General features: G+C 43.2%; 1 protein-coding gene across 1 annotated transcript in view; it reads left to right on the forward strand.

Moving 5' to 3' along the window:
* Positions 1-27,892, forward strand: part of SORL1 (sortilin related receptor 1) — a 669,532-nt gene that overhangs the window by 229,733 nt on the left and 411,907 nt on the right. The window contains exons 20-23 of the mRNA XM_069225024.1: positions 11,894-12,140; positions 12,739-12,877; positions 16,229-16,402; positions 18,157-18,270. Coding sequence (XP_069081125.1) covers positions 11,894-12,140; positions 12,739-12,877; positions 16,229-16,402; positions 18,157-18,270 — 674 coding nt within the window. The remainder of the gene's footprint in view (positions 1-11,893; positions 12,141-12,738; positions 12,878-16,228; positions 16,403-18,156; positions 18,271-27,892) is intronic.

Below are 27,892 nucleotides of genomic sequence, written 5' to 3' on the forward strand. Positions count from 1 at the left end.
TGGGTAAACGTGTCCACCCCAGCACAACGTTTTCCCATGTACCGGCAGCCAAATGGCCATTCCTCCTCCCCAGATAATACCCTATAATTTTAACCACTGCCAATTGTAGCAACCATGTACTTAACCCTAAGTTAAGAATTGTACATCAAAAAACAAGAGATTACCTAGGCATCCTCTGCCCAAAGGGACAGATCTAGCCCAATTAGCAGAGAGCAGGCCTCGCTGGTATCCCTAACTAACTGTAAGAGTGCACCCTACTTTGAGAGGGGTAGGGAAATGGCCTGGCTGCAATCAGCAGTTGACCCCTCTCCACCCCCCATCAAGCCCACCACCCTTTCTGTCTCTGTGGATTGTGGCATATATCTTACCAGGGCTGACCTCAACAGGCTTTTAAGCACAGACCTACTTTGCAATGCACAGAGGGTCTCCCCTGCTTCTGAGACCCATACCATCCATCCCACCGTACAGCACCTCTCAGAGCGCAGCTCCTCTGCTATGGGTCCCAACTCCATTAACTACTATTTGCCAAGCAAACACCTTTCAGTAGTTCCTCCCTTTATTGTCCGAAGTCTGTTGGGGTGGGGGGTTACAGGTGTATCCATCCCTGGTCCCTCCTCTGAAGTGTCCTATAGGCCCTCCTCTTAACCTGCTTCCAGCTCCAGGGTACCCTCTCGCTGCACTTCAGCCCTGGGGCACCAGCTCTCTCTTGGCACGCCCCATCTGCGCCTTTCATCCGAGCCACTCTGTCTATTTTAGCTGTCCGCAATCCCCTCTCCTTCAGTTTCAAGGCTATCCTCTGTTTCAGGCCCTCCATCCATGCCCATAGTTCTTATGGCCATTGGAAGAAATGTGTGCGGCCCTCATGCATCACCTTAAGTTTAGTAGGGTAGAGCAGCACGTTTTTAAAACGTAGTTGGTGTATGCATTGTTTAACTGCCAGAAAGGACTTGTGTTGGGGCTATACCTTGTGTGTAGTCCAGGAAAATCTTCACTGTAGTTCTGTCAAACTTCGGTACCCCTGCTGCCATATACCCCCTCTATCCCAATAATTAACAATCATTGCTTTTGGGATCCCCCCCGATTGTGTGCGCCGCACCATCATCCTATGGGCCCGTTCAGTGACAAAGAAGCTCAACAGTATGTTAGGGGCAATCGAACACTTCAATCAATCCTCAAGGAAGAACTATGTTTCCCGGTCCTCAGACCCTCAGGAAATCCCGCAAATTGCATTAGCGGGCTCTACTTTTGGCATCCTCCACTTGTTGCTCCAGAGACTGGTTCTGATCTGTGAGAGCCCGAATTGTTCACTGAAGGCCCTCAACCCTCTTTGTGAGGTTATTCACATTCCTTTCCATCATTAGGGAGCGCTCATTATCCTTGTGCAAATCCACCCCAACAGATTAACCTCAATAGAGATATTCCATTTTGTGCTCTAATGTCTCTCGATTGCTGGTTATCTTCCAGTATTCTCATTTCAGTCACCAACTGCTGTGGCATTCCAGGAGCAAGTAGGGCCTGACATCCTCACTTCTCAGCTGTCTAGTCCGACACTTGTCTCAGTTTATGCAGGCAACGGACAGCGCATTGATCCTCCAGTGCCAGCCTCTACCTAATCCATTCTTACTCTGTGTGACTGCAGGGACCATCCAGAGCCCACACCTGTCCTGACACTGGCCTAGTTTCACTCATTGGGCCTGAAACTGTGGAATTTCTGGAGACCTTTGGGAGGTGGGGCTTTCCTTCCACCTGTTTCACTCTTCTGTCACTGTGCTTGTTTCCTTTTGAGCTGCTATTCTCATTGTCTCTGGGATTCTGTGGCTGAAGACTTCTCAGGGGCCCAAACAGATTTTCTTCTGGTAGTAACACAGGCCATACAGGATGGCTGTGGTGCCCCTAAATTTACCATCCATTGTGACTTGGATACCACAGATTCCATTCGATGAGTCATTGGCACTAGCCTCGCTATCCGTGGTCATGACTGGCTAAGATCAACAGGCTTTTCAGATGATGTCCAGTTATCCCTTACGAACATGCCTTTTGTTGGGGCTCGCCTTTTTGGGAATAAAGCAGACTCTGCCCTTGAGCGCTTCAAAGAAAGCAGCCACAGGGCTCTCCTTGGGCTTGACTTCTCTGCCACGCCCACCGCATCAGCACTCGCTATCGTTCTGAGGCACTGGCATGGGTGCCCCATACAGACATCTACTTCAGCCTCAGAGATTTCATGGCAGAGGCCGTGACACACACTGACCCCACAGTCAGTGACAGTGTGACAGTCAGTCCACTACCTTCCCACATCCCCACCTGCCAGACCCCTTTAGTGTGCTCTTACTGGAACACGGTCACTCAGTTAGAGGCAGATATCAACTATTTTTACCAGGTTGGAAGGCCAATACGTTGGACAGGTGGATCCTGCAAATTGTTCAGAAGGATTACAGCTGCCCCGTCACATCTTCCACCATCTTCAGAATGCCTATTGGAGGCCTATCTATCAATCTTATGGTATGAGGTACAAGTCAATTTGGTCAAAAAGGCTATTGAGAGGGTGCCTGCACCAGAAATGGGTTGTGGTCGATTCTCTTGCTTATTTCTGGTGTCAAAGAAGGATGGAGGCCTCTGTCCTATTTTAGACATGCACTCTCAACTCTTTCTTCCAGAAGGACGAATTCATGATACTCATCCTGGCACAGGCTTTCGTTTCACCAGTGCTCCAATGTGTTCCCAAAAGTGATCTTTGAATGTATGGGGCCCCAGTCTTTCCTCACCTTGACATCTGACTGCTGAAGGATGGCTCACCCCAGGCAGTCGTGACCCACCTCCAGATTGCTGTGAGCATCCTGATATCTTTGGGGTACACAATCAATGTGCAGCAGTCATACCAGACTCCTTCTCAGATGCTCCAATTTATCAGATCTATTCTGGACAAGGTGCTTTGCCTCTGGAAAGGAGAGACCAGGTCATTAAGGCCATGATCCTGATATTTCAGCCTCTGTCCTGAATTTCAGTGATGTTTACTCTAAGCCTGTTGGGACTGAAGGTTGCCTGCATCCAAATGATGAAGTACACCAGGTGGTCTATGGGCCCAAATTCAAAGGGACCTCTCTGACCATGTCCGAATTTTAGAAGAGAATGCATTAGACCTGCAGTGGTGGTTGCTCGATCGCGATTGAATCAGCGGTGGATCCCTCTCCCCACCCCACCCAGAGCTGACAGTGGTGACTGATGCACAGCTTCTGGATTGCAATGGCCACCTGGGAGAGGTGGAGATCAGGGGCTTCTGACGGAGTCCCAGCTCCATGTAAACCTTCTAGACCTGTGAGCCATCCACTTGGCATTGAAAACCTTCCTACCATTCATTAAGGGAAGGCAGTTGAAGGTGCTCACGGACAACACCAAGGCCAAGTGGTACTGCAACAAATAGGGCAGTTTAGGGTTGTGGATTCTGTGCCAGGAGGTGTTGAGTCTCTGGAAATGACTGGATCATCAAGAAATCATGCTGGTTGTGAACCACCTGGTGTGATCGGTGAACGCCAGAGCAGACAAACTCAGCTGGTGGCATTTTTTTGGATCTTGAGTGGCAATTACAACCAGTAGTGGTGCAAGGCCTTTTTCATGCATGAGGAGAGCCTTGGTTTAACCTTTTCTCCATGGTTAAGAACACTCAATGTCACCAGTTCTGCACATTGGATTCCGAGGATTTGAGGCTTCTGTTTGCCTTCCTGTAGATACCACTCCTGCCCAGTGAGCCTGGATTGGGCAAGGAGAGTATGGTATCCGAAGCGCCTGGGCATGAGCATCTGTCCTCCAATCAGGCTTCCTCTCCAGGAGGATCTGTTCATACTTAGAGATTGTGTTTTGGTGTCTGAGCACCTTTGATGTTCCTTTGGAGGTGATTGATGTCAAGTTGTCAGCCAGGGGTCTTTCCACCAAATGTGCATACGCTGGTCATTAGTACAAATTTGCGGTTTGGTGCAGCAGGACAGATAGGTCCCCCTTCCAGGCTAAGTTGTCTAATGTTCTGTTTCTTCTCTCCCATGCCCAGCAAGGCTTTGCTTTGGTCGCAGTTAAAGGTTACCTTTCAGTCCTTTGTGAGGCTGCTGGACCAGTCCTCCTAATTTAAATCACCTGTTGTGATGTGTGTGTGTGTGTGTTTTTTTTTTTTTTTTTTTTTTTTTTTAAGTATTCAAGCATTTGTTTCCTTCTCCTCCCTTTGTTATGTCTCATTGACACCTTAATCTGGTCCTCACATATTTGATGTGCACTCCCTTTTAGCTACTGCACATCTGTCCATTGGGGATTCTCACCTCAAGTGTTCCTAGTTGGCATAACATCAGCATGACTGGTGAACAAGCTCTAGGCTCTTTGTGTTACCCTGCATATGTCATTTTCTTCCCAGTCAAGCATGTTTTGGGGGTTTGGCATCCTCCTTCCAAAAGAAGTGATGCCGTGGCATGTTGGGCAGACCATCAGCTTACCTGCATTTTGTGCTCCCCCTCACTCCTTGAAGGGAGATGAGAGACTCCATTACCACAGCCCCTGAGGACTAAGGGAGCCTTCAGAAATATAAGGGTCCTGCACTGCTACAGAGCCCTAGAGGTGAGGCCTTAGAGGCAGCTTGGTAATAGGATTAAGAACTACACCTCCAAAAAATAAGAACGTTCATTTCAGTTCAAAAAGTCCATATTGAGAGTTTGAATTCTATTTTCAAGATTTTATGAAATCACTAGATCATCAATTTCTTTATTAGGAAATCATTATTTTCAACAACGTTATAAAACAAAGCATATAGTGTGTCACATGAAAATCTAGTCCCTAATCTAATTTAGTTTCAGGGAAATTAAAGTTCAGTAGAGCTCTCGTCTCAGACAAATGAAAGAGTGTGAGAATTTCAATAAAATACCTCAGCAATAAGCTTGGATAGAATAAAGCCTGTCTCGGAATTAATCCTAGGCTCAGCAGTAAAGAGAATAAGATATGTGTCAAAGTGCTCTTAAAGCCTTTCCGCCAGTCTGTCTTGTCTCTCTAACAAAAGGGTCTGAGGGAAGGAGTTAGTCTATCTAGTCTGAAAACATGCTATGTAACAGATTCCTTACTTTTGAATTTCCCCCAGGTGTGAGACTGGATCCGGAGATTTTTTTCATTCGAACAGTACCCTTGGGCACTGTCAGGTGGCGTCGGTTGACTCTGCATCTGTCATAGGCGTCGTGGTTGCAGTGATGACATTGCGGTCATACTTAAGCACCACCCGTCATGCTGACATCAGTTCTTTTCTTTCTGCTCCACGCACAGATCTGGAGAAGAGCAACCCTGGTAATTTTTGGACCAAATTCAGCCTTTTTGTTGTTTTTTTTGGACTTCTTTGGTGTGATGAAAGAAGTCTCGTAAGACTGGCGTCAAGCCTTGCGACGCCTGTCACCGCATCATGTCATTGATGGACCTGCACTTGGTGTTTTTGTGGTGTCTGGAGTGCAACCACGACCTGAAGTTGTGCTCCGAGTACTGGGCCATGAACCCGAAGGCTTTGAGGAAGCAGTCCCTAAAGCTTATGGTTGCCCGGTGCTTGACTCCGTCTCGCTCGAGAGGAAGGTCTTGAGACTGCACGTAGAGTCGCCATTGCCACTGTGCCCCCCATTCCCCCCCCCCCCACTCCCCCCGTTTAACATCGTCGGGACATTTGGGTCACAAGAAAACAGAAAAAAGTTGAAGGCGAATGTTCTTCAACTTCACCCTATAACTCAGCTGATGTGACGCGGGAAGAGCGTCTATGCTTGAGGCCTCTTTCCGTGGAGACTACTTCTGGGTCCGCTCCACGCCACCCTGAATTTCCAGGAGCTGGAACCACCCCTGCCCCGCTTAAAGAATTTTATGAGGCCAATTGCCTCTCCTTCGGGCAGACTGATCAACCTGCGGCGCCTTTGGGGCCAGGGTGTTTGGATGAGGGCCCTTTGGGTTGCACGTCGGCGGCTCTGGCCCAGCCTCCCAGGGTCTCTCCGGATCATTTCTCTGATCTTTGCTGATGCTGGTCCTACCATTGCTACCTTCCCTAGCGCCTGCCAAGACGTTGACACTTCTGACTTTGGTTGAGCCAATAATCGACGTCCACCCAATCCTTATCCTTGACAACCTGGAACGGCATTGACCAATGCCGCTTTTGACTTCAATGGGGCCTACGCACCCCAGGTTGGATTCAGACCCTTAATGTGGGTATGAATATGAGGAAGGATTGGATGGGACATTGAACCCTTTGGAATACCAGCTAGAAAACCCTGACTTGGACTGGGCACAAGAATTGGGTGAGGCTAGTGGTCTGGATGCTTCTCCAAGTGCTTGCATGCTTTCTCCTCCTACCATGGCACAGCCGAGGGAGCTTCTTACTCAGTGGTGGTCAGTAGGGGGGCTGAGGTCCTTGGCCTTGAGCTTCCCTCTGTGGCAGTCAGCACTAACCTCCTCACAGAGGTGCTTCAGCCTGAGGCTTCCACTTCAGTGTCTCTCCTTCCATTTAATGAAGCCGTCACTGATGGCCTTCTGGGTACGTAGTCAGATCCAGCACAGGGGCTACTGTGAATAGGACAACCACCCGCCACCATCTGCCCAGCCTGACAGATTCTAAATCCCTGTTCCAACATCCTGCAACTGAGAGCCTTGTCATCCAGGGATCCTTGTCATCTGGCACGTTCCCATCCGCTCCCCTGGATAGGTAATCAGAGAGACTGGATCAACTTGGGGAGAAGATCTTTTCTTCCTCCAGTCTGGCATTGCGGTCTGTGAACACCGCAGCCTTTTGGGCTGCTACACCCATTCACTGTGGAATACGATAATTCGGGTATTGCCACAGGTCACGGAGGAGGCCCGGGGCATCATCTCCCAAGCTTGTGGGAGGGATGCGGCTAAGTTCATGATTCGTTGTGGGCTGAACAAGACCGACTCACTGGGCAGGTCCTTTGCGTCAACGGTGGCCTTGAGGTGCCACATCTGGTTGAGGATGTCTGGTTTTTCCAGGGATGTTCAACAGTCCCTCACTGACATGCCCTTCGATGGGACAAGTCTCTTTGGAGACAAAGTGGACTCTGCCCTCGAGAGTTTCAAGGAGTCCCGGCTATGGCTCGGTCCCGTGGCCTAGCGACTGCCCCTCTCCCACCACAGTCTGCTTTTCATCTCTTTTGTGGTGACGTAAGGGGCTCTCTGTCCCGTCATTACCCTGCCAGCCACAGAACTGCACATGCTACCCAGCCACTGCTTGGCTGTGGATGCGGAATCCCACAGGCTCTTGGGACAGGGAACGAGAGGGCTGCCCAATCTACCCCTGCCGCAGCCTACAAGCCTTCCCCCCCAATCTCAGACCAGTTGGCAGCAGGATTCGCCATCCCCTGCCCTACTGGGAATCCATCACGACAGACAGGTGGGTTTTGCAGATACTCCGAAGGGGCTACTCCCTCCCCTCTGAGACTGCCTCTCTGGCCACGCCACCAACCTTTGCCCGCTTACTGGAGGATCATCTGGCACTTCTCCATGAGAAAATAGCTGCTTTCTTGGCCAACGGAGCCATAAAGAGCGTCCCTTCACCGGAAGTAAGTTGTGGTTATTATTCCCACTACCTTCTGGTGCCCAAAGAGGACAAGGGCCTACCTCCTATCCTAGACCCTTGGGCCTTCAATCTCTTCCTCAAGAAGGAGAAGCTCAAAATGCTCACTCTAGCTCAGGTCCTGTCTGCCTTGGACTCAGGACACTGGATGGTAGCGTTGGACTTGCCGGATGCTTACTTCCACATCCCCGTCCTTTACAATTTCTTGGTGCACACACAAGGCTTCAATTTATAACTCCAGGCAACATGGAATAGCAATAATTATTTCTTCTGAATAAATAATAAAAAGAACAATTCAACAACTGGAATTTTAAGGTTTTCACACCTTCTGACTTTTCAATCAAAAATAATTTTGCACACACCCACGATGAAATCATGACCAGCAGGAAATCACATATTCAATGTAGTTTCACCTTTGTGCATCAGGTTTCACCAACACTGATCAATATGAGTACAACAACAGTTTTGTTACTGTCGCTACCTCAGTTGTGCAGTTGATGACATCTCATGACCCTCACTTCAAATCATCGGCAAACAAGAAAATCAATAATTCAACTCTTTATTTAACTCGCTCAGGATCTTGGAATACTTCTTAGCCTGACACCTCTTTTTCTTCTTGTGTGACAAAAGCACATAAGCATCAGCAGTAAAATTGTCAATACATCAGCAAGAGTTCTACAAATCACAATTAAAAGTGCAATCACAAATCACAGTAACCACATATGCAACTCATAGCTCTATTGATATTTACACCTGAAAATGGAAAATCCAGCTATCTGCAACAGGCATCCACTTCAGGAATCACACTTTTTGAGGCACATTGTAGTTGGGATTAAGAACCGCACCTTCACAAAGTAAGAACATTCATTTTGGTTTAGTTAGAGTCAACAATGAGAGTTTGGCTTCTGTTGTCAAGATTTTACTAATTCATTAGCTTATCAATTTCTTTATTAGCAAATCATTATTCTTCATAAAATTACAGAACAAAGCATATAGTATGTCCCATGAAAATCTAGTCTGAAAACATACTTTTATGACATTGTATAGTGCAACAAATTATAAAACTTGGGTAGATAATCATCACTTTCTCCAGTCAGAGTGCATTGTCTTCATGTGAACAGGATAGCTTCCTTTAAGATGGCAAGTTTTAACAAAGAGCATTCTAAACATAAGATACACTTAACTTTTATCTAGCGTACTGTGAAGTATGCTAGTTTATTCTCACAAATTGTTATCTATAAGGCAAAAACAGTCAAGGTAAATATGATACAAATTTAATATTCTTTCACTTTAGTTCTCATACACTGTTTTGACAGAGCCTATTGATGAATAACCAGTTTTCAAGATGAATCCAAATAGTAGTAATTCTTTTCATAGATTAGAAGGTCAGGAAAGAAAACTTTAACACTCTTACTATTCATTTACTTGTTACTACAGAACATATGCGTCATGAAATGTTTTACTTATGACCATGACAAGGTCAAAATTAACAAACAGGAAAGAAAGAAGGAAGAAAGGAAAGAAATAAATAAATTAGAATTTCTCCTGGTCAGTAGTTCAACTGTCATTGTGCAAGCTTCAAATGTAAAGTCACATTTAAAATGCAGTGTTCAATTAAGGCCTACAAAACCCTTTCATACAGGTTAATAATATATTGATTTTATTCTTATAAAAGACTCTATCACGTCAATCCCAAAAGAGTGCTGAGCTTTTTATATGCATTGTACCATAGAACACAGACAAGAGGATCAGCTCTTTGTGGATTTGGCAAAAAAGGGTAGAGCCAATCAGAATCAAACCATCTCTTGCTGGATCATCCTTTGTATTGAGATCTGTTACAGGTGGCCAACCAACATCCCCCAGAATAGTGAAGGGCTTATTCTATCAGCACCAGGGCTGCTACCACTGTGTTGACATTCAGAATTTCTGTCCTGGACATTTGTCGGGCAGCTACTACTATGTGGATGGCCAGGCTTGCCAAGAGGTGCATTTCACCTCCTTCGTCCTACAAGACTTATTTGGTTTTTAGCAAATCCATAGATCCACCTCCAAATAATAATTACTTTGGTATGTATTCAAAAGATGAGGCATCTGCAGTTGGAAGTCTTTATTAGGAGAACAAGTTACTTATCTTTGTTAATATTTTTTTCGATTCCTCACCACCCAGCCAATCCTCCCCATTCTGTGATTTGGTTTTGGTCCATTAAAAAGGATCCCAAGTCTATGAATCTGCAGAGTGTTCAAACCGATTTTCTCTAGTGGCTCGGTGTCTGACAGTACTGACGACCTAAAGAGTAACTGACGCCAGGAATGTTGCCTACATTAGTGTTGAACATAATTTCTGGAGTGTAATAGCATCAATGGGGGCTGCAGGGTGCCATCGGGTGGTGTGCAGAGGTACCGCTCAAAGATTTTCCGATCCAATCTGATGTCTGTAGAAATATTCAAAAAGTGATGAACTTGCAGTTAGTCTCTACCAGAAACAGTGTTACTGAAGGCAAGTATCTCGGGATTTAGGTTTATTCTCTTGATGTTGAAAATGTAGGTATACTATTGATGTTTTGAGACACAGTTGGTGGCCTACACACTTAAATATGTGCCTCTCAGGTGCTTTAGCTTCACCTCTATTAAAAAAATGTAACGCTCCTGTTGTTTGGTAATCTACTGGAGATATTTTATTTCCAACCTGATATTCTAATTTGTGGATTGTCTAAAGCTGGGCGTGATGGACACTTTGTATTAAAAAAAATGAAAATTTTAAAGGGTGGAATTGTAATAAAAAGTACATAAAATCCAGAACACAGCTTCATATCTTATGGGCAGGTTATCGCAAAGGAAGGGGTGAATTGTGAAATCCTACATATTGTGGGAACTGCTGTAGAAAAGTACAGTATTTGCCTGGCAGTGCTTAGTACCCCAAAAAAATTTGAGTCTTTGACCGTTTTTTCATGCTTTGACAGTGGAATGAAAAGTAACCATGGATGCCAATAGTCTGTGTAGTCTGTAGTTAGTTAGACCAGTTCATCATATTTACACCCCCCCGGCAGTGTGTCTCATCAGTGGTACTTCTGGGTTCAGAAAGCAAATATTGCGTTCTATAGAAAGAGTTGGCTGGTATTTTTTTTCTGGCATAGTCATTTTCTCACATAGTTGTGGGGCTTTGTGTGCAAAATCATTTAATTGGTTATAAATCAGTGTTACCCTTACCATATATATAACTGGATTCTAGGTTGGCATCACAATATAATGGAAATTTGCTGGTGGAGATTCACAAGTACAATATAAGTGTGGAATATAGGTCGGGTGTATAGAATAATGTGGAATTTTTTTTTTTACTGGCAACAGCTCTGTAAGTGAATGTCAGAGTAAATGTGTGTAGCCAAACTGGATTAGTTGCTACGAAAAGTAGAGACTAATTTGAATTGAACAACAGATGGGAAGAATGATTGAGAGTCATGGCTCGGATAGAAGACTTGAGATGTTTGATACAGCCTTTAATGGTAGGCTGGCCAAGACAAAGAAGATGGTTGGCAGTCTTCATTAGTTGACCATGAGCTGTGAGTAATGAGAAGACTACATTGGACCCTCCCTTTTCTAGGAGAGGAAGAAACTAATGTTTGTGGCACAAGATCTAAGTTTGAGAAAGAGGTCCAGAGGGAGGTATATTCGCAACCAGCGTTATTTTAGACATAGACGAAGTACAGCTTTTGCTGAAAGTAGCACATCACATGCCACACATACAACCGATCTGTGTTGAATATATTCCATTGTATGCAGTGGGTACAGTTGGGGTATGTTAATAATGTGTTCTGCTATATTTTGTTTAAGTAATACTTGGAGTGGTTTCGATAATGGCAATTCAGAAGCCAGATCCTTGTTTTTTTGGCAATGTTTCCAGGGCAGAGCTCTTTTTGTGTGGTCCTTTTACTGCACTTACCCATCCTTGTATGTACTGTTGTATTAAATTTCGGTGTTTTAGATTGTAGAAACAACTGAAGAAAGTACAATTAAAGAGATTAGCAAATCACTGGTATGTTATGTCAGTCTTGATCCATTTTACAGTCTGCAAATCCTGGTCACACTTCTTGAAGGTCTCGTATTAATGGTATGTAAAACTGAAATAGGATGTATTTTACTGTGAGCATTTGTTCGAATGCAGCTTGGCATCATATCTCACTTCCACAGTTTATGGTACTTTGCAGTTGGAATGCGAGCCTAAACCAGAGAAACCAGTGCCAGAAAAGTATGTATACTGCTTTATTGTAATCATAATCTCAAATTCCATTCTAATACCTTTTTAATCTGCACAATTAGCATTATGTTCTGGACTGATTGGGGAGATTTCAAGCGTGGCATTTACCGAAGTGACATGGATGGCTCATCTGTGAATCGTATTGTATCAGAAGGAGTCACGTGGCCCAATGGAATTTCTGTGGACGAAAAGTGGATTTATTGGACGGAAGCACACATAGACAGAATTGAACGCACTGACTACAGTGGCCAGCAAAGATCGGTCATTCTTGACAGTCTGCCTCACCCATATGCTATAGCCGTGTTTAAGGTAGGTTTTGGAAGGTGTTGTCATTGTGTGCTTTTTTTCATTCACCTGCCGGTATAGTTTACCTGAAAACATTTGGGGAGGCTGATTAGTGCAGATACATCTTCCAGAACCATTCAGTGTTTGGTACCATGAGGAATAGGAAATCCGTTCCGGCGTCAGCAGTTCTTAACAATTTTCGTCTGTGGACACCCCAAGTTTAGCTTTTCTTCGTTAGTATGTTATTTATTCAGTTTAATATATTCGTTTTAATATTTGAGTTAATTAATCAAGTTTAGTTAAAGTTGCTTAATTATTTGTGCAGTCCTTTGTTGTCAGGATCAATTGTTAGTTGTACTACCTTTTTAATAGCAAAATTGAATCCTGACATTCATGTATAATTGAAGACCATTGAACTTTTCTGTTTATGCTGTACCGGATTCTAGAGCAGTTGTGTAGCTTATTGTTTCACTTCTTTTGTTACTTTCTCTTGTTTTGTTGAAGATGTTGCTCATTTTTACAAGATTTTCGATTTCATTTGAACTGGTCATAGTCTGGGGCAGAAAGATGTTATTAGTTTCCATTCCTGATGTAATTTGGTAATCCAATTTTTCTGTTATAGAATGAAATCTATTGGGATGACTGGTCACAACTTAGCATTTTTAGAGCGTCAAAGTACACCGGGGCACAAAAAGAGGTTTTAGTGAGTCAATTAACTGGAGTTATGGATATGAAGATTTTCTTTAGAGGAAAAACAACAGGTATGTATTGCTATTTACATTCTCCAATGACAAAAATTATAATACTGTTTGCATTTTTTGTAATTTCAGAACATATTTTAGACAAATTATTTATTTGTTATTAAGAGTCAGCCAAGTTAGTATAATTGAATTAGTAGGTGCGTATTCAATCGTTTGAGAGGTTGCTCAGTGTACTAAATGATCTAATGGAAATATCTCTTTGTAAGATGTAGTTCTCAAGTGTAAAGGTAGGCAGATTCACTGTATCATCTTTCTGAAGGTGGTAAAATGACAAACCCTGATCTTATACATTACAAACATTAAGAAAGCAGAGTGCAAAACTATACTTGTGGTCCATGTTATATGGATTAACTGCCACCTAGAAGTTCATTAACTATTTCACAAACGTTTGTTGTCGTGGCAGAAATTCACCACACATCCAGTGGAGTATTCACTTCATTTTTTTTTTTTTCATTATATTTTTCTAATGAAAAAATGCAAAATAACCTCTGCTAGTTTGGAGCAGGCACTCAACCTTTCCAGAGCCAGTCATGTTGACACCTTGGGCTATCCTGCAAAAGGCTTGGGTTACCACCTCCATGGATAGCATAGCCCCCTTTAAGGTTAAAACGCTTACCAGAAGAAAATCTTCTCCATCCTGGTTCTTGGCTGAACTTATGGGCCTTCGACTAGATTGCTGCAGGCAAGAGCAAAGATGGAGGTCTAATCTTGGTCCGAATGAAAAAGTAATAGAAAAAGAAAAGCATAAGGCCCTTTTGCTGCGTTCTAATCTCGCCATTGAATCTGCTAAGGCTGTTTTTTCACCCAAAAAATTAGGGCCACCAATATTTCTTCTAAATTACTTTTTAAAGTAGTTAATGATCTGTCTGCCCCGCCCTGCCAGTCAGGGTTTGGTGAACTCGTCAAGATTTTTCTAACAGAATGTTGCTATATTTTTGGGACAAAATTCTGAAAATCTATACATATTTTGACCTGTCTAGGGATAGTGGAATCTTGCCTAAAGTCGCCATTACAGGCATTCAGCTCAAACACTTACCGAATTACCCTCCATTTCTTTGTAGCAAACCAAAGAGTTGCTGTTGAGTGTTAAATCTGGCTCTCCATCTGATCCCTGGTCTTTTAAAACACTTTAGCTGGCTCCAAAACCTATTGCTGATTTCCTGCAGAACGTGTTTGCACTCATTCTGCAATCAGGAGTTTTTCCCACCTCCTGGAAGGAAGCAATCATTACTCTGCTACAAAATAAACTGAATGTGGGCCCTGAGGATTTTTAAAACCTGCGTCCCATTTCCCTGCTTCCGGTGCCGGCCAATATCCTTGAGAGGTTTGTTAACCAGGAACTTGTTACATTTATCGAGGCTCACATTATCCTTAATCCTTTGTAAAATGGTTTCAGGACTGGCCACAGTAAAGAATCCTCTCTTATTGTGGTCGCTGACAGCATTCACTGCCAGGTCCAAGAAAGGAGGGTGGGGGGCCGGGGGCGGGGTGGCGCATTGGGTGCAGCCATTTTGATGATGATTGATTTGTCCGCAGCATTAGACACTGGCTGGCACGTACGGGGTCAGAGGGCCTGCTCTTAAGGTTCTCTCTTTTCATACCAACAGAGTTCAGACGGTCAGCTGTGAGGGTTTCAAGGCGGAAGCTTTCAGTCTTCCTTGTGGAGTTCCTCAGGCCACATCCATGAGTCTGACTCTCTTTAATGTGTATTTTGCTCCGTTGGCTAAATTGGTGTGCTCTTTCAGGTTCCAAGTACTGTTGTACGCTGCTGACACCCAGATTGTGTACATTTCCACTTACCTTACTTCTGTAGCTGAGAAGTTTAATCACTCCATGTCTAGCATTCATTGGTGAATAAAAGATAACACCCTTAAATTTAATGCAGACAGAACAGGCGTTTTGGTCTTTAGCTCTCAGGAGTCTGCTTGTCTAACATCTGGTGGCCGGAGGATTGTGGACCTTTTCCCCACACAGTCAACTGAGCCAAAAACCTAGGTGTTTGATTTGACAACACCTGGAGCTTTGATACTCAGGTCAGCGGTACTGTTAGCACATGTTTTCTCATTATCAGTCAGGACTTTGAGAAAAGTTTTTCCTTATATTCCAGAGAACTTGCACCACAAAATCATCATCACACTTACCACCTCGGGACTGGATTACTGTAGCTCTCTTTACCTTAACATCAATGTGTCCTGTGTTAACAAACTTCAGGATGTCCAGAATGCAGCTGCCCGACTTATCCTTAAAATTCTGAGGTGTGTGTTGGTCAGAGAAGAGTTTAATCCCTCCACTATCTTCCAGTTAGAAAAAAGATTATTTTAAGGCTCTCTGCATGTTATTTCTAGCTTTGCATCTAAAAGGGTGTGGCCAACTCCACTCCCTTTTCATTGATACTTCCCGAGAAGGCTTCTTAGATCCTTCTTTCATCAGCAGATGTTGGTTCCAAGATTCTGCACAGCCAGATGGGGAGGTCGACCCATCTTGGTGGCCCCTGCCAAACTTTGGAATACTCTGCCTGCCCACATCTCAGAAGCTGACTCTGTTGTCTGCGTCAAAAAACGATGAAAACTTAGTTTTTTTTTCTCTCCATCTCCCTTAGTATTGGTGCTTCTCTGTTTTCTGTTTGATATTGGGTGCTTTCAGCTATCGCTTTGACTCCTCAAGGTATAATGCACTCTAGCAGTTCCAATAACATAACAGAAAATTAGATTTGTTGGCCTCAAAATATGTATCGGCACCATGACCTGACCAAAGCAGCTGTGGTTGGGCCACAATTTCATGGAAATTGTGGAGTTTAATAAAGGTAGTTTGCCTGCGGTTAGTTTTGAGATCCATGGCCAGTATGAGAAAGTTTAAAGACTGGTAAAATGGTAAGGTTTTGCTAATAGTTAGGTGCAAGTGGCACTTTGGGACAACTTTGTAATTCACACTTTTATGTTTTTCATTGTCCTTTATGAAATTGTTTCTTCTGGAGTCTGGTTGTATTTCTTTTTGTTTTTGGAAGTTTGCTTGAGTTGATAGTCTACAAACTTGAGATGCTATCTATAAAAAGATGATGATGATAATTTCCTTGCCTTATGTTGCAGACCAAATTTGTAAGGCCTTGACTGTTACTTTTTAAGATACTTGTTTTGTTACTTTTTTGTATAATAAGTTCAAAGTTGTTGAAGGATTGAACTAAAGTGTGCTTAATGTTTTAATGAGTATATGCACTTATGGGCACACCACTTTATAGTTTCTTCAGAAAGTGTTATGCGTTTGTGTCGATAAAAGGTTTGCATCTGTTTATCAAAACATTTTATACTCCGATATTTACCATTGGTGCATGTCCTTTTTTAAAATTCAAAACAGGACATAATGCGTGCATTTCAACGCCTTGCAGCTTATTGTGTTTGCCAAAATCAAACAACAGCAGGACTTGCAGATGTCCAGACGATGTCCCCAGCAAGATTTTGCAGTCTGGGGAGCTACAGTGTGATTGTCCACCAGGATATCAAATGAAGAACAACAGTTGTACTAAAGAAGGTAGGTGTTCTTACAAGTAGTGCACATGTATGAACACCAGTATGTTTGTGATATGGTTAAAATAGATAATGAAATATCACAGTTACTCCTGAACCTTCATTAAGGACCTATTTAGAGCACTTGTATGTGAAGTGGTGCCTATTTCTAAATATGTTTACACAAGGGTAAAGTAACTCAATTAAAGCTTGCACCATTTTATCTAGGGAACAATATAGAGTTAAAACTTGTGGCATACAACTCCCCTCGTATGGGATTTTAGGAGAATCCTTAGGCGGAAGTACACTACACTGTAGGGTGCTCTGGGATTACCAGATTTAGGCTGATATTATGACACAGCCCAGGTGTGTTACATCATAGAAAGCTCCATAGGGAAAATTGGTGCTTTATAGACCGGCCCGAACAGTTTGCCCACTGGGGCCAGGACTCTGGGTCTCTAAAACATTGTTGCTAGAACTTGTCTCGCCAGTGACCAGGGTAGCACTTGACACTAGAAATAGCCTAACACAGTGTCGCAAACTAACTACATACCATTTCCTTCTCAGCCTCTCATCAGGGACACAAACTTCGCTCTGAGGTCAAATGAAATTCATTGCTGCGGCTGCTTTGGGTTGCAAGTTGTTTGTCACAAAGGGGAGCCCTGCACATTGTTAAATATTAAATCAATGAACAGCTTCACAGAAGGGGAAAGATTTTGCTATCTTCATATTAGGCCATTGTTCTGCAGGGCTCTGTATATGGGATGTTACCGCGATCTTTGAGAGGATCTGTCAAACCGTCACAACCACAATACACCTAGTATCGTGTATTTATGTATTACTTAATCCAAAACTGCCGCAAACGAACTTTGCATACCAAAAAAAAAATGCGGGGAAGAGTTCGAAACGTCTCTCACCTTAAAACAGCGGCATGATATTTTTGCACACGTGAACAGTTTAGCCTGTCAAGTCTAAAGGCAAAGGTGTACAGACGACTGCACACCAACACCTCCACATGATAGATAATACACAATCTGCACATTGCTGGATGCATTGCGGGCAGAGAAAAACATTTTCTATCTACTTGGAGCACACCCAAAACATGAAGAACTGTAAAATGATGTGCTATGCGCCATATTGAAAATTAAGGGCGAAACAAGCTAATATCTATAATCTTAGGTACCCCGACACTACCCATTTCACTTTACCATAGAAGCTTATGTCCCATTTGCTCCTAGCAGCCAAACAAACATTACTGGGCCGATTAGGTAACCAACTAGCAGTGACAACAGAACTATTGCTCCTGCACCTATTGCCACATGAGAAAGCAACATACATACTCAACAGTGATGCACTCAGATTTAACAAAGTGTGGGACTCAGTAGTGCAGTACCTTAGTGAAGACAACAGAGGCCCCTAATACCCCATCATATTATGAGCATTACACGGTTAGAATATCAAAAATATATGCTAGCAAAGAACAGCACCACCTGGAAGGGGGAGGAGGCCCTCGTGGACTCATGCATTAAAGGCGGTCACTGAAGAAAAGTAGGTAGGTACATTTAGGGGGAATTGTTGAGTAAATACTTAAGACGGGAATGCCTGTCTGAAGCTATATAATTCTCCTTCAGAACTCAGTAAAACATAGTTGAAGCTTAAAATTGAACAACGTAAGCTAAGATTGTATTTTGATTTTGTAATAAATACTTTTCAGCCACAGTCTTCACAATGCCGTTCTAGTGCAAATCAAACTGTTAATGTATTGTTTCTTTTTATCAGAGAATGCCTGTATGCCCAACCAATATAGATGTCCAAATGGAAAATGTATTACCAGCATGTGGCAGTGTGACTCAGACAATGACTGTGGAGATGGGAGTGATGAAGAAAACTGTCGTACGTATTTGTAAAGTATTCCAAGTTTATGATATCTCATTTGCATTTAGGACAACAAATGAATTACTCTCACTTATCACCTGTACTTACAAATACAAATACTGAGTCCAGGTTGTATCTGAACATATACAGCTTTAGAACCAGCGAAATATACAAGTCTGCAGTTGTCTTGATGACGTAGACTCCCAAATCAATCAAGTAGGAACATAAACGTCTTGGTAAGTAGCGCACACCACTATAGTATGTGCTTGCTCTTTCTCATCAGTACACTTGTAATGGATGCGTCTTTGCAAAGCTCCCTGATTTCAAGGTCTAACCAGACAGCCTGGTGGATGGAGTACATTTCCAGCAATCTTTGCATCTCTCATGTAGGATGTTGAAAGCCACATCATAGAGGGTCTTTTTTCTTGATGAGGAATGTTCTACTCTGTTTTTTTCATTGACCTGAATAGAACTATTTTTTTAACGTCATTTTTATTTAAAAAAAATTATATACCATTAAAAGGTACAGTGCGCACCAATGTGGTAGTTAAAACAGATCAATACAGTAGGTAAAGTTCTGGTCCATATGGTGCATAACATGCAAGCTATACAGAAGATAACTGAAATACTACCTCCCATACCACACATAACAAGTTAATATAAAATCAGAGCAGATTGTATTATTAATGCTGAATTTATAAAGTAGCAAAACAAGTCCTAAACATTAATAATTGCTTAACAACTTCCAGTGTTGTATCCCTTATACAGGGGTGTGTAACTGTGTTAGACGAAAAAGAATGGGAAATAAAAGAAAGAACATGGAACAATAGTAAAAAGCCCCAAATAGGAAAAGGGAAAATTGCCTTATAGGGTGTGGCAGTATCAAGGGAATAACGAGGGGTGTCTGCTACTGAACACGGAAACTACTGTTAATGTGTTTAACATGAGGATGTTAGGAAACCAAGGAAGCAGTGAGTGGCCAGTGCATTGAGGTTTGCATTATTAAAGCGATATACCGATATGCTTAGATGGGAGCTGGTTGCATCTAAAGAGCTATCTAGGAGAATAATAGGAAGTAAATCGGCATCAGGTTTTCACGTCAGTCGTAGGCATTTTGAGGGGTAGCCATAATGCCTTCCATTCACCTGCTATGATGTACTTTCTGAGTCCTCAGTCTTCTTCTCTGCGGAGAGCTGTACCCTCTGTTTTGGCCCAGTGTAACAGATCCCAATGTAAGGGGGCTGAGCTGATATTTATCTGGTAGTGATGGCTGTCTTTGCTAAGATAAGCACCAAATCAAGGAAGTGCATTACAACTTTCTTTAGGCCTCCTGAAAAGACCAAGCATGCAGGCCACCCATGACTCAAGCTTCAGAAGCATAGTTAGGTCAGCAAGTTGAGGTGGGGCCCTAGACCAAAAGGATGTAATAGTAGAGTAGATCCATAGCATAGCTTATAACAATCTACCACGTCAGCCAATGATTGCAAGCCACACTGACGGCAAGGAACAGTTGATTAAGTTGAGATTGGGGAAAGATAGTCTATATGGAGAATGAGCTTACAGTGAGCATTATCAAACACTTTGTACTTCTACTAGAGCCCTTGCCTATTCCTTTTTGTGTAATTGTCTGGGGAACTCGAGCTCCCAGCTATTCCGTAAACGTAGTAGCAATGTTAATGTGTGAGCCAATATATCTTCATACGGTTGACTGTACTGTGCCCATTTCCCAAAGTATATAAAGACTGGATCATAGAATGGGTCTTGGTGATCGTCCATTTAACCCAAAGGCTTTGTGCAAGAGAGCTGTATTTCAGTAATTGATCCTTGTGTAACCCATATTGCTTGCTGAGTGCAGGCACATCCTGCGATCCTGGTGCCTCTCTTTGCAGGGTTACTGTAACCATTTTGACTCTGAGGGTACTGATTTTGTGAAAGATTGGAGGTGTGGGCCACAAGAGCGACTACGGGCCTACTGTGAGAAATATGGTGACTGGTAGTAACTCTCACTGAGGCGACTCCTCATCTCGCTATGGTGAATTCAGCCTTGGGAACTATGCCTCCAGGCTCTTCCTCAGGTAAGGGGCAAGTGTGGGTGCACACACCTGGTAAGGTATTGCGGGGGGTCTTCTTGGGTCCCCGCCACAGCCAGAATACTGAAAGGAGCAGCCGCCCGCTATCACGCAGCTGCTGCGAGGACAGCTGTCTGGAGCTGGTCCTTGTAAAAGGGATTCCCTCCTGTCTCCCAAAGAGTATGTGTCGCCGGGGAAGCCCCGCTGTCCGGGATGCATACCTAGTGTTGGCGATCTGATGCCGGGGAGGATTTCCCTGTGGCTGCACACTACTGTGACTATCCAGGCTTCAGTCGGCGAGGGATTCTGCAGCACCAGGCTCTCACTCCTAGGCGGGGCAGGACTAGCAGCCCCAGAGCACTCTGCCTTACATTCCATAGGACACTTCTGTCTTCACCCAGCCACGGGGTCCTGAAGGTGTGCCGTCCGGGGTGGCTTCTTGCCTCCCAGGGGGTCAGCTGCATACGGATGGGGGAGATGCCCTGGCTACAGCCCAGGACATGACGCAGGCTGGAACAGAGTGTAGTGCTCGACACGCGCTTATAATGCACAGACAGGGAACCTAGAGCAGCACTCCCTGGAGAAAACTGAGGGCACAAGTAGCAGTAGGCAGGCAGGCCAACCACAGAGACACTTGGCAGAATGACAGTCCCTCCAGCAATGCAGCCAGTAACAGGTCAGCACAAAAAAGCAGGTTCCTCAGCATGGAGGTTCCTTACGGTAGCCCAACAGAACCTAGGGACCCCACTCGCAGGAAGCAACTGGCAGCAGGGTAACATGCAGAAAAGCCATCCAGTGAGTCCTTTATGCCACCCAGAAGCAGCAGGGTAGCAGGGCAGCCACAGAAGAGCGGTCCGGATGGGTCCTTGTGTGCAGACCAGCTGTCCTTCTGGCAGAGATTCAGTCCCAGTTCCAAAGGTGCTCTCAAAATCATAGGGTCAGAGCCCCTGTACTTATACTCCAAAAATGTCTTTGTTCAGGGGGTAACCTCAAAATGACCCTTTTGAATGAAACACAACCCCCTTTCAACCCAGCCCTGTTTCCCGACGTCAGTAGGGGGTGATTAGTCTATTGTGTGAGGGCAGGACACAGCCTATTAACATGTAAGGTGTGAACAACCCTCCCTCTCCCTAGCACAGGATGTCTATCAGTATGCAGATGCTTCCTCTGTCACACCCAGCCCTCCCTGTGTGATGGCTGTCTGGAAAGCATGCACCAAGCGGAGCTGTCACTGTGTCTCAGACATGGATTGGAGCCAGGCTGCAAAGCACTAGAGTCATAAGCATAGAGAAATGCCCACTTTTTAAAAGTGCCATTTCCAAAATAGTAATGTAGGATCCACCTACATCAGAAAGCAGGATTTCTCACTACCATTCCAAACATGCTCACGCTACTCCTCACAGATTAGAAATTACCCTTAGACATATATAAGGGAATTCTCAATGCAAAACTATGAGAAGAGCAGCCCTCGCAGTAGTGAACAACGAAATGGGCCCTTTGTCAGTACTAGGACATGTAACAAATAAAAATATGTGTCCTACCTTTTACAGCTGTCCAGGGCTTACCTTAAGGGTAACTTAAGTGTAGTAAAAAGGGAGTTTAGGCCTTGGCAAGTATTTTGACTTGCCAAGTCAATGTGGCAGTAAACTGCACACCCAGGCACTGCAGTGGCAGGCCTGAGATAGGCTTGAAAGGCTACTTTTGCGAGTGTCGCAGTCTGAGCTGCAAGTCCACTATTTGCATTTAATTTACAGGCCCTGGGTGTATACGGTATACCACTTTACTGGTGAATTAAATAAACCAAACAACTGTAGTTCAGTTATACCAAGTTTTAGTGGAGGGAGCACATGCACTTTAGCACAGATTAGCAGTGGTAAGATGCCCAGAGTCATAAAGCCTAGAAAAAGAGCGTCAGAAAAATAGGAGGAGAAAGGCATAACATTTGGGGATAACCGTGCAGAAACTGTCATTTGTAACACAAGGCATTACACCTGTTCGCTGGGTTGATCAATAAGGTACATCGTCCACATATGGAACATATTGGCATTAAATTTCTTGTTGAGATTGAGGAAGACTACCTTCGGCAAATAGGTCCTTCAACTTGAACCTTTGGGGTGTGTGTATTAGTTTGCCATAGAGCTTCCACCTGTCCACCTCCTATTCTCTCCCATCCCAAACATCAATGTGATTATGTACTTTCCCAAGAATATGACATCAACACCATCTTAATCTTATTCCAAGAATTTTATTCCAAGAATGGTAAAAATCATCAACCTGGTTCAACCCTCAGATTTTTCAACATGTTTCTCAAGTTGATGCAGGTACTTCAAACAGTGAAGCCTTGGGATTAACTGATGCCTTTTGTGTATATATAGTATATTCTATACACCCATTCACAGACACTTCAGCGCCCTCTTGAGGTTTGTTTTTTAGGGGAACATTTTCAGTGTGTGGTGCTGCTGTTCAAATTGGTGTTATCTCCCAATTTATCTCTTGAGTTCTATCCTTGAGGAGGTTTTAAAAGTGGTCTTCTTGGTGGAACATTCCTCTAAACAAATTGTGCAGAGATTCAAAATATATCCCAAAGGGTACATTCCGAAACATGTGACCCTGTGACTGCCTCTACAGTTATCGCTCAGCGTTGGCTTAAATAATGTTTGTTGTTGTGGGTTTCACATGTGTTTGAAATGGCAGGGCAATGACAAAACTCAATTTACAGACAAGTCCTCTTTATATAAGCTATGCTGTGAACTGGCATGAAAACACACCAAATGATTCAGGTCACACTGTATGAGATGCAGAGCAGCTCTTCCTGTATGGTTAAATTGAGTATTTTGAAAATAGCGATTGAATGTGATTCAGATATCGTCGGTTAGAACACTCAGTCACAAACATGACTGATTATCCTGCCCGCCGTATTATGATCTCCATAGGATATAATGGGATTGTATTACGGCAAATGGGATATCTGTTATGTTTGTGACCGAGTATTCCCCTCCACCAAGATTTAAATCATGCCCTTAGTGTTAGTAGGTACAATGAGTAGTACTACTTTGAAGGTGTGCCGCACAGCTTAGCAGTAGTATAAGGCACAAATTAGTTCTATGTCTTTCATTCTTTCATGGTCATTGCTGTGAGGAGTATCCTAGATTATCTGTGGGAAGAAGTGTCAGTTAAAGCAAGTTAATTTTTTTTTATAATGCACTTGTGATGGAAACTCTCAAAGATTTCTCATGAAGTTCATCAGTATTCATTTTTTTGCCTCTGTCTTTTTGGCCTTACCTCTGTGGAATGAGACATGTAGGTGCAACCAACATCACCTGCATTAGTGTAGTGGTGAGATGATGGAGCTGCTATATAAATTAAGGGTGTGATGTTCTAAGGTTTGTAGTCGATGTTCTACTTTTACTTCCTACCCTTTTTGGGTGAATTGCTGATTTGATGTTCCACTTGGAGAAGATGCCTATCCACCCGACTTTTAGGCTGGAATAATGGGTTGTAATTCTGTGCTTTTGAACTTGAGCATAACTTTTGTGACTCTGGCCACCTTAATTTATCTTCCTGTACCTTAGGTTATAAATATTGAAGAGATGCAGTGGCAATTGTCAACATCTGCAATATGATATAATTATGAAATGAAAGTGTGTAAATTCCCAATTGATTTACAGTGCTCGGGTGCTGCTCAGAAAGGCTTGCACCAATGTAAATGCAGATTCTGCATGAATATAAATAGTTACTGAAGATAAGTAATTTGTTCAAACTATTGATGCCATATTTGTTTTTGATTCTACCAGAAGATGCCTTTTTGATGGTAGCAGCCAAGTCAGTAAAATGTATTAAAGCAAATCAAACACAAACATTGTTTGCATCTTCGCATCGTTCTTTGGATTGTTGTGCAGTTTGAATCAGACACCCTGGAGCTTGCTATGCTTTCTGCGTGATTGTCCCCTAGTCCAAGATCTTCCTAAACAAACAAGACTGAAGTAACTGGAAAGTTAAAATCAACACATATGACATTTCATTCTTTGGGAGTGCAGTTAGTAAAGCACAACGGTACCAGTTCCAGATACATCTTTCATGTTTGAGAGCCTGATCACCTCTGAACTTAACTGTGCGTACAGAAGGTATCTATGACTTCTGCAAGATGGTTTTCCATCGCTAGCTGCCCACTTGTCATTGTGTCCCATGCTAACCATATGTACTCTTGTCGTGAAGAATTTGCATTGGATGTGACTGGCCTTAAAGAGTCCAATTTAGAGCCTTCTTTATGAGTCACTGTGCTTTGTTATACAGGACCCTCTGCCTTCATGTTCCCAGAAGTATTTGAAGAGTAGCTTGCCTTTGCCAACTTGGTAGCTGAAGAATTAATATTTTAGAATATTTTGGCAGTGGGTTAATGCAGCCTTGTCGGTTTCTTAATTAACTGACCATCCTGCCTGTACCATACATGACAGTAAGCTATTGTCAAGAGACTTTACCTTGTTAAAGGTTGATTATTTGAAGACTAGTGGCTGTCAACAGTACTACTCTGTGAACACTTTTCATGGCAAATAAATTGTTTATTTTAATAATATCAACTATCCTTTGAGGGCAGTTGTATTGTCCAGAATTATTTCTTCCGGCTGTGAGATGAAGGATGGCTAGGAGCATTTACATTTTTTTACAACTGCCATGTCCCTTTAAAACTTTGTTTACCTTTAGGAAGTATTTTAGCAGCAATTAAACCATTATTGAGTGAATTTAAATCGCTTGTATGAAGTTTTATGTTTCAGTTCTTAACCCCTTGACATCCAAGAACGTAACAGTTACGTCATTGGCTGCGGTGCTGAGGCGCCAAGGATGGAACCTTTACGTCCTGGTACCAGCCTGGTACCAGCTCATGGGGAGCACTGGGCTCTTCCCTGTCACAGGCACTTGGCCCACCTACACAAGTGAGGTATCATATTTACCGAGAAACTGAGGGGAACATTGGGTGGTAGGAAATTTGTCCTGGTGTGGTGATTCCACACAGAAATGGGGGGGAAAATGTGTGTTTTTTTAAAGCTAAATTTGAGGTTTGCTGAGGATTCTGGGTAAGAAAACATTGGGGGATCCACACAAGTCACACCTCCCTGTACTCATTTGGGTGTCTAGTTTTCAGAAATGTCTGGGTTTAGTAGGTTTCCCTAGATGGCTGCTAAGGACCAAAGCGCAGATACCCCCCCTTGCAAAAACAGGTTGTTATGTATTTGATAATTTTGATGTGTCCAGATAGTGTTTTGGGGCATTTCTTGTCACAAGCACAAGGCCTACCTGCACAAGTGAGGTACTATTTTAGACTTTGGGGAATGCTGGGTGGAAGGAAATTTGTGGCTCCTCTCAGATTCCAGAATTATTTTGGGGGTCCAAATTTTGAGGTTTGCAAAGGATTATGGGTAACCAAACCTGGTGCGAGCTCCACAAGTCACCTCATCTTGGATTCCCCTGGGTGTCTAGTTTTCAAAAATGCACATGTATGTTAGGTTTCCCTATGTGCCGGCTGAGCTAGAGGCCAAAATCCACAGCTAGGCACTTTTGAAAAAACACGTCAGATTTCAATGTAAAAATGTGATGTGTCCATGTTGCGTTTCCTGTCACGAGCATTAGGCTTACCCACGCAAGTGAGGTACCGTTTTTATCGGGAGACTTGGGGGAAACACAGAATAGCAAAACAAGTGTTATTGCCCCTTGTTGTTCTCTACATTTCTTTCCTTCCAAATGTAAGACAGTGTGTAAAAAAAAGACATCTATTTGAGAAATACCGTGCAATTCACATGCTAGTATGGGGTCCCCAGAATTCAGAGATGTGCAGATAACCACTGCTTCTCAACACAGTATCTTGTGCCCATTTTAGAAATAGAAAGTTTTCTTGATACCTATTTTTTACTATTTATATTTCAGCAAATGAATTGCTGTATATCCGGTATAGTATGAAAACCCATTGCAAGGTGCAGCTTATTTAGTGGCTCTGGGTACCTAGGGTTCCTGATAAACCTACAAGCCCTATATATGCCCACAACCAAAGTCGTCCAGCAGAAGTAACTGTGTATTGCTTTAAAAAATCTGACATCGCAGGAAAAAGTTAGAGTAAAATGTGGAAAGAAATTGCTGTTTTTTTTACCACAATTTCGATATTTTTTTATTTCAGCTGTTATTTTCTGTAGGAAACAGTTGTAGGATCTACACAGATTACCCCTTGCTGAACTCAGAATGTTGTCTACTTTTCCTGAAATGTTTAGCTTTCTTGGATCCAGCCTTGGTTTCACACCTATTTCTGTCACTAATTGGAAGGAGGCTGAAAGCACAACAAATTGTAAAAGTGGGGTATGTTCCAGTAAAATGCCAAAATTGTGTTGAAAAATGTGGTTTTCTAATTCAAGTCTGCCTGTTGCTGAAAACTGAGGATCTGGTGGTTTTACCACAGCAAACCTTTTGTTGATGCCATTTTCAGGGGGGAAAAAACACAAGCCTTCTTCTGTAGGCCTTTTCCCATTTTTTTTATTTTTTTTATTTATTTTGTTTTTTAAAACCAAAATGTTCGGTGTTTTTTGGCTAATTTCTTGGTCTCCTTCAAGGGAACCCACAAAGTCTGGGTACCTCTAGAATCCCTAGGATGTTGGCAAAAAACAGAAAGCAAATCTGGTGTGGGCAGCTTATGTGGACAAAAGGTTTAAGGCCCCAAGCGCCAACTGCCCCAAACAGCCAAAAAAATGTTTGCCACCTGAGGGGAAAATGCCTGGCAGCGAGGGGGTTAACACTCCCCCCGCCCTGCAAACAGCATGCCACACCTGAGCTGTCTGTCTGGGTAAGGGCCATAGTGATTTTGGCACTTCCAAAACCGCCACATCTCTCCCTCAGACACTATTTGGGTTTGGATTAGAACACTTCTCAATGGCTTTATATCTGTACCAGGCTTTATATGGGGCATTGTTTGTAATAATTGCCCTGGCTGAGGGTATCGCAAAAGAGCACCTCTCAGCACTCAATTTATCCTGCTCTGGACGCCGGATCCTCCGTCAGGTCACCTGCAATTGGATGCTCTTCACCTTTGCACATTTCGGATTCATGGTACAGGGTCCACTTTCACTGTTAAACAAAGTACTTTGATGAGGGAGCTATCTGAAAGCACCTCCCAGAAAAGGAATTGCTACAAAACATATTTGATGACAAGTGCTCATAAAACAAGTTTGCCGATAGGTAAACATAAATTTGATCACCAGGCTCCTATATACAGATACAGGCCTAACCAATCTCTGCAGGGAGTGACATGTTCAGAGCATATGTCAGAACCTCACCACTGCATCAGGGATTTCTTTTACTCTGGAAGTCTTTTCTCATCCCTTCATGGACAGAATCTAGTTTGTGTCATTCAAATGCTGGTAGTCAGAGTACCACTGGCAAAGAAGAGCTACAAATTCATTTGAGAAGAAAGCTTCACAGAGCTATCATGCATGGCATTGTTGCTACAATGAAAGGAGAAGTGACAGTTACATACAATACATATAAGTTCATGCTTTTAGCAAACTAGTGTTTCCATATTGTGTTTCTTCTGT

Source organism: Pleurodeles waltl, chromosome 3_1 (assembly GCF_031143425.1).
Source record: "Pleurodeles waltl isolate 20211129_DDA chromosome 3_1, aPleWal1.hap1.20221129, whole genome shotgun sequence".
NCBI classification, from domain to species: Eukaryota; Metazoa; Chordata; class Amphibia; order Caudata; family Salamandridae; genus Pleurodeles; species Pleurodeles waltl.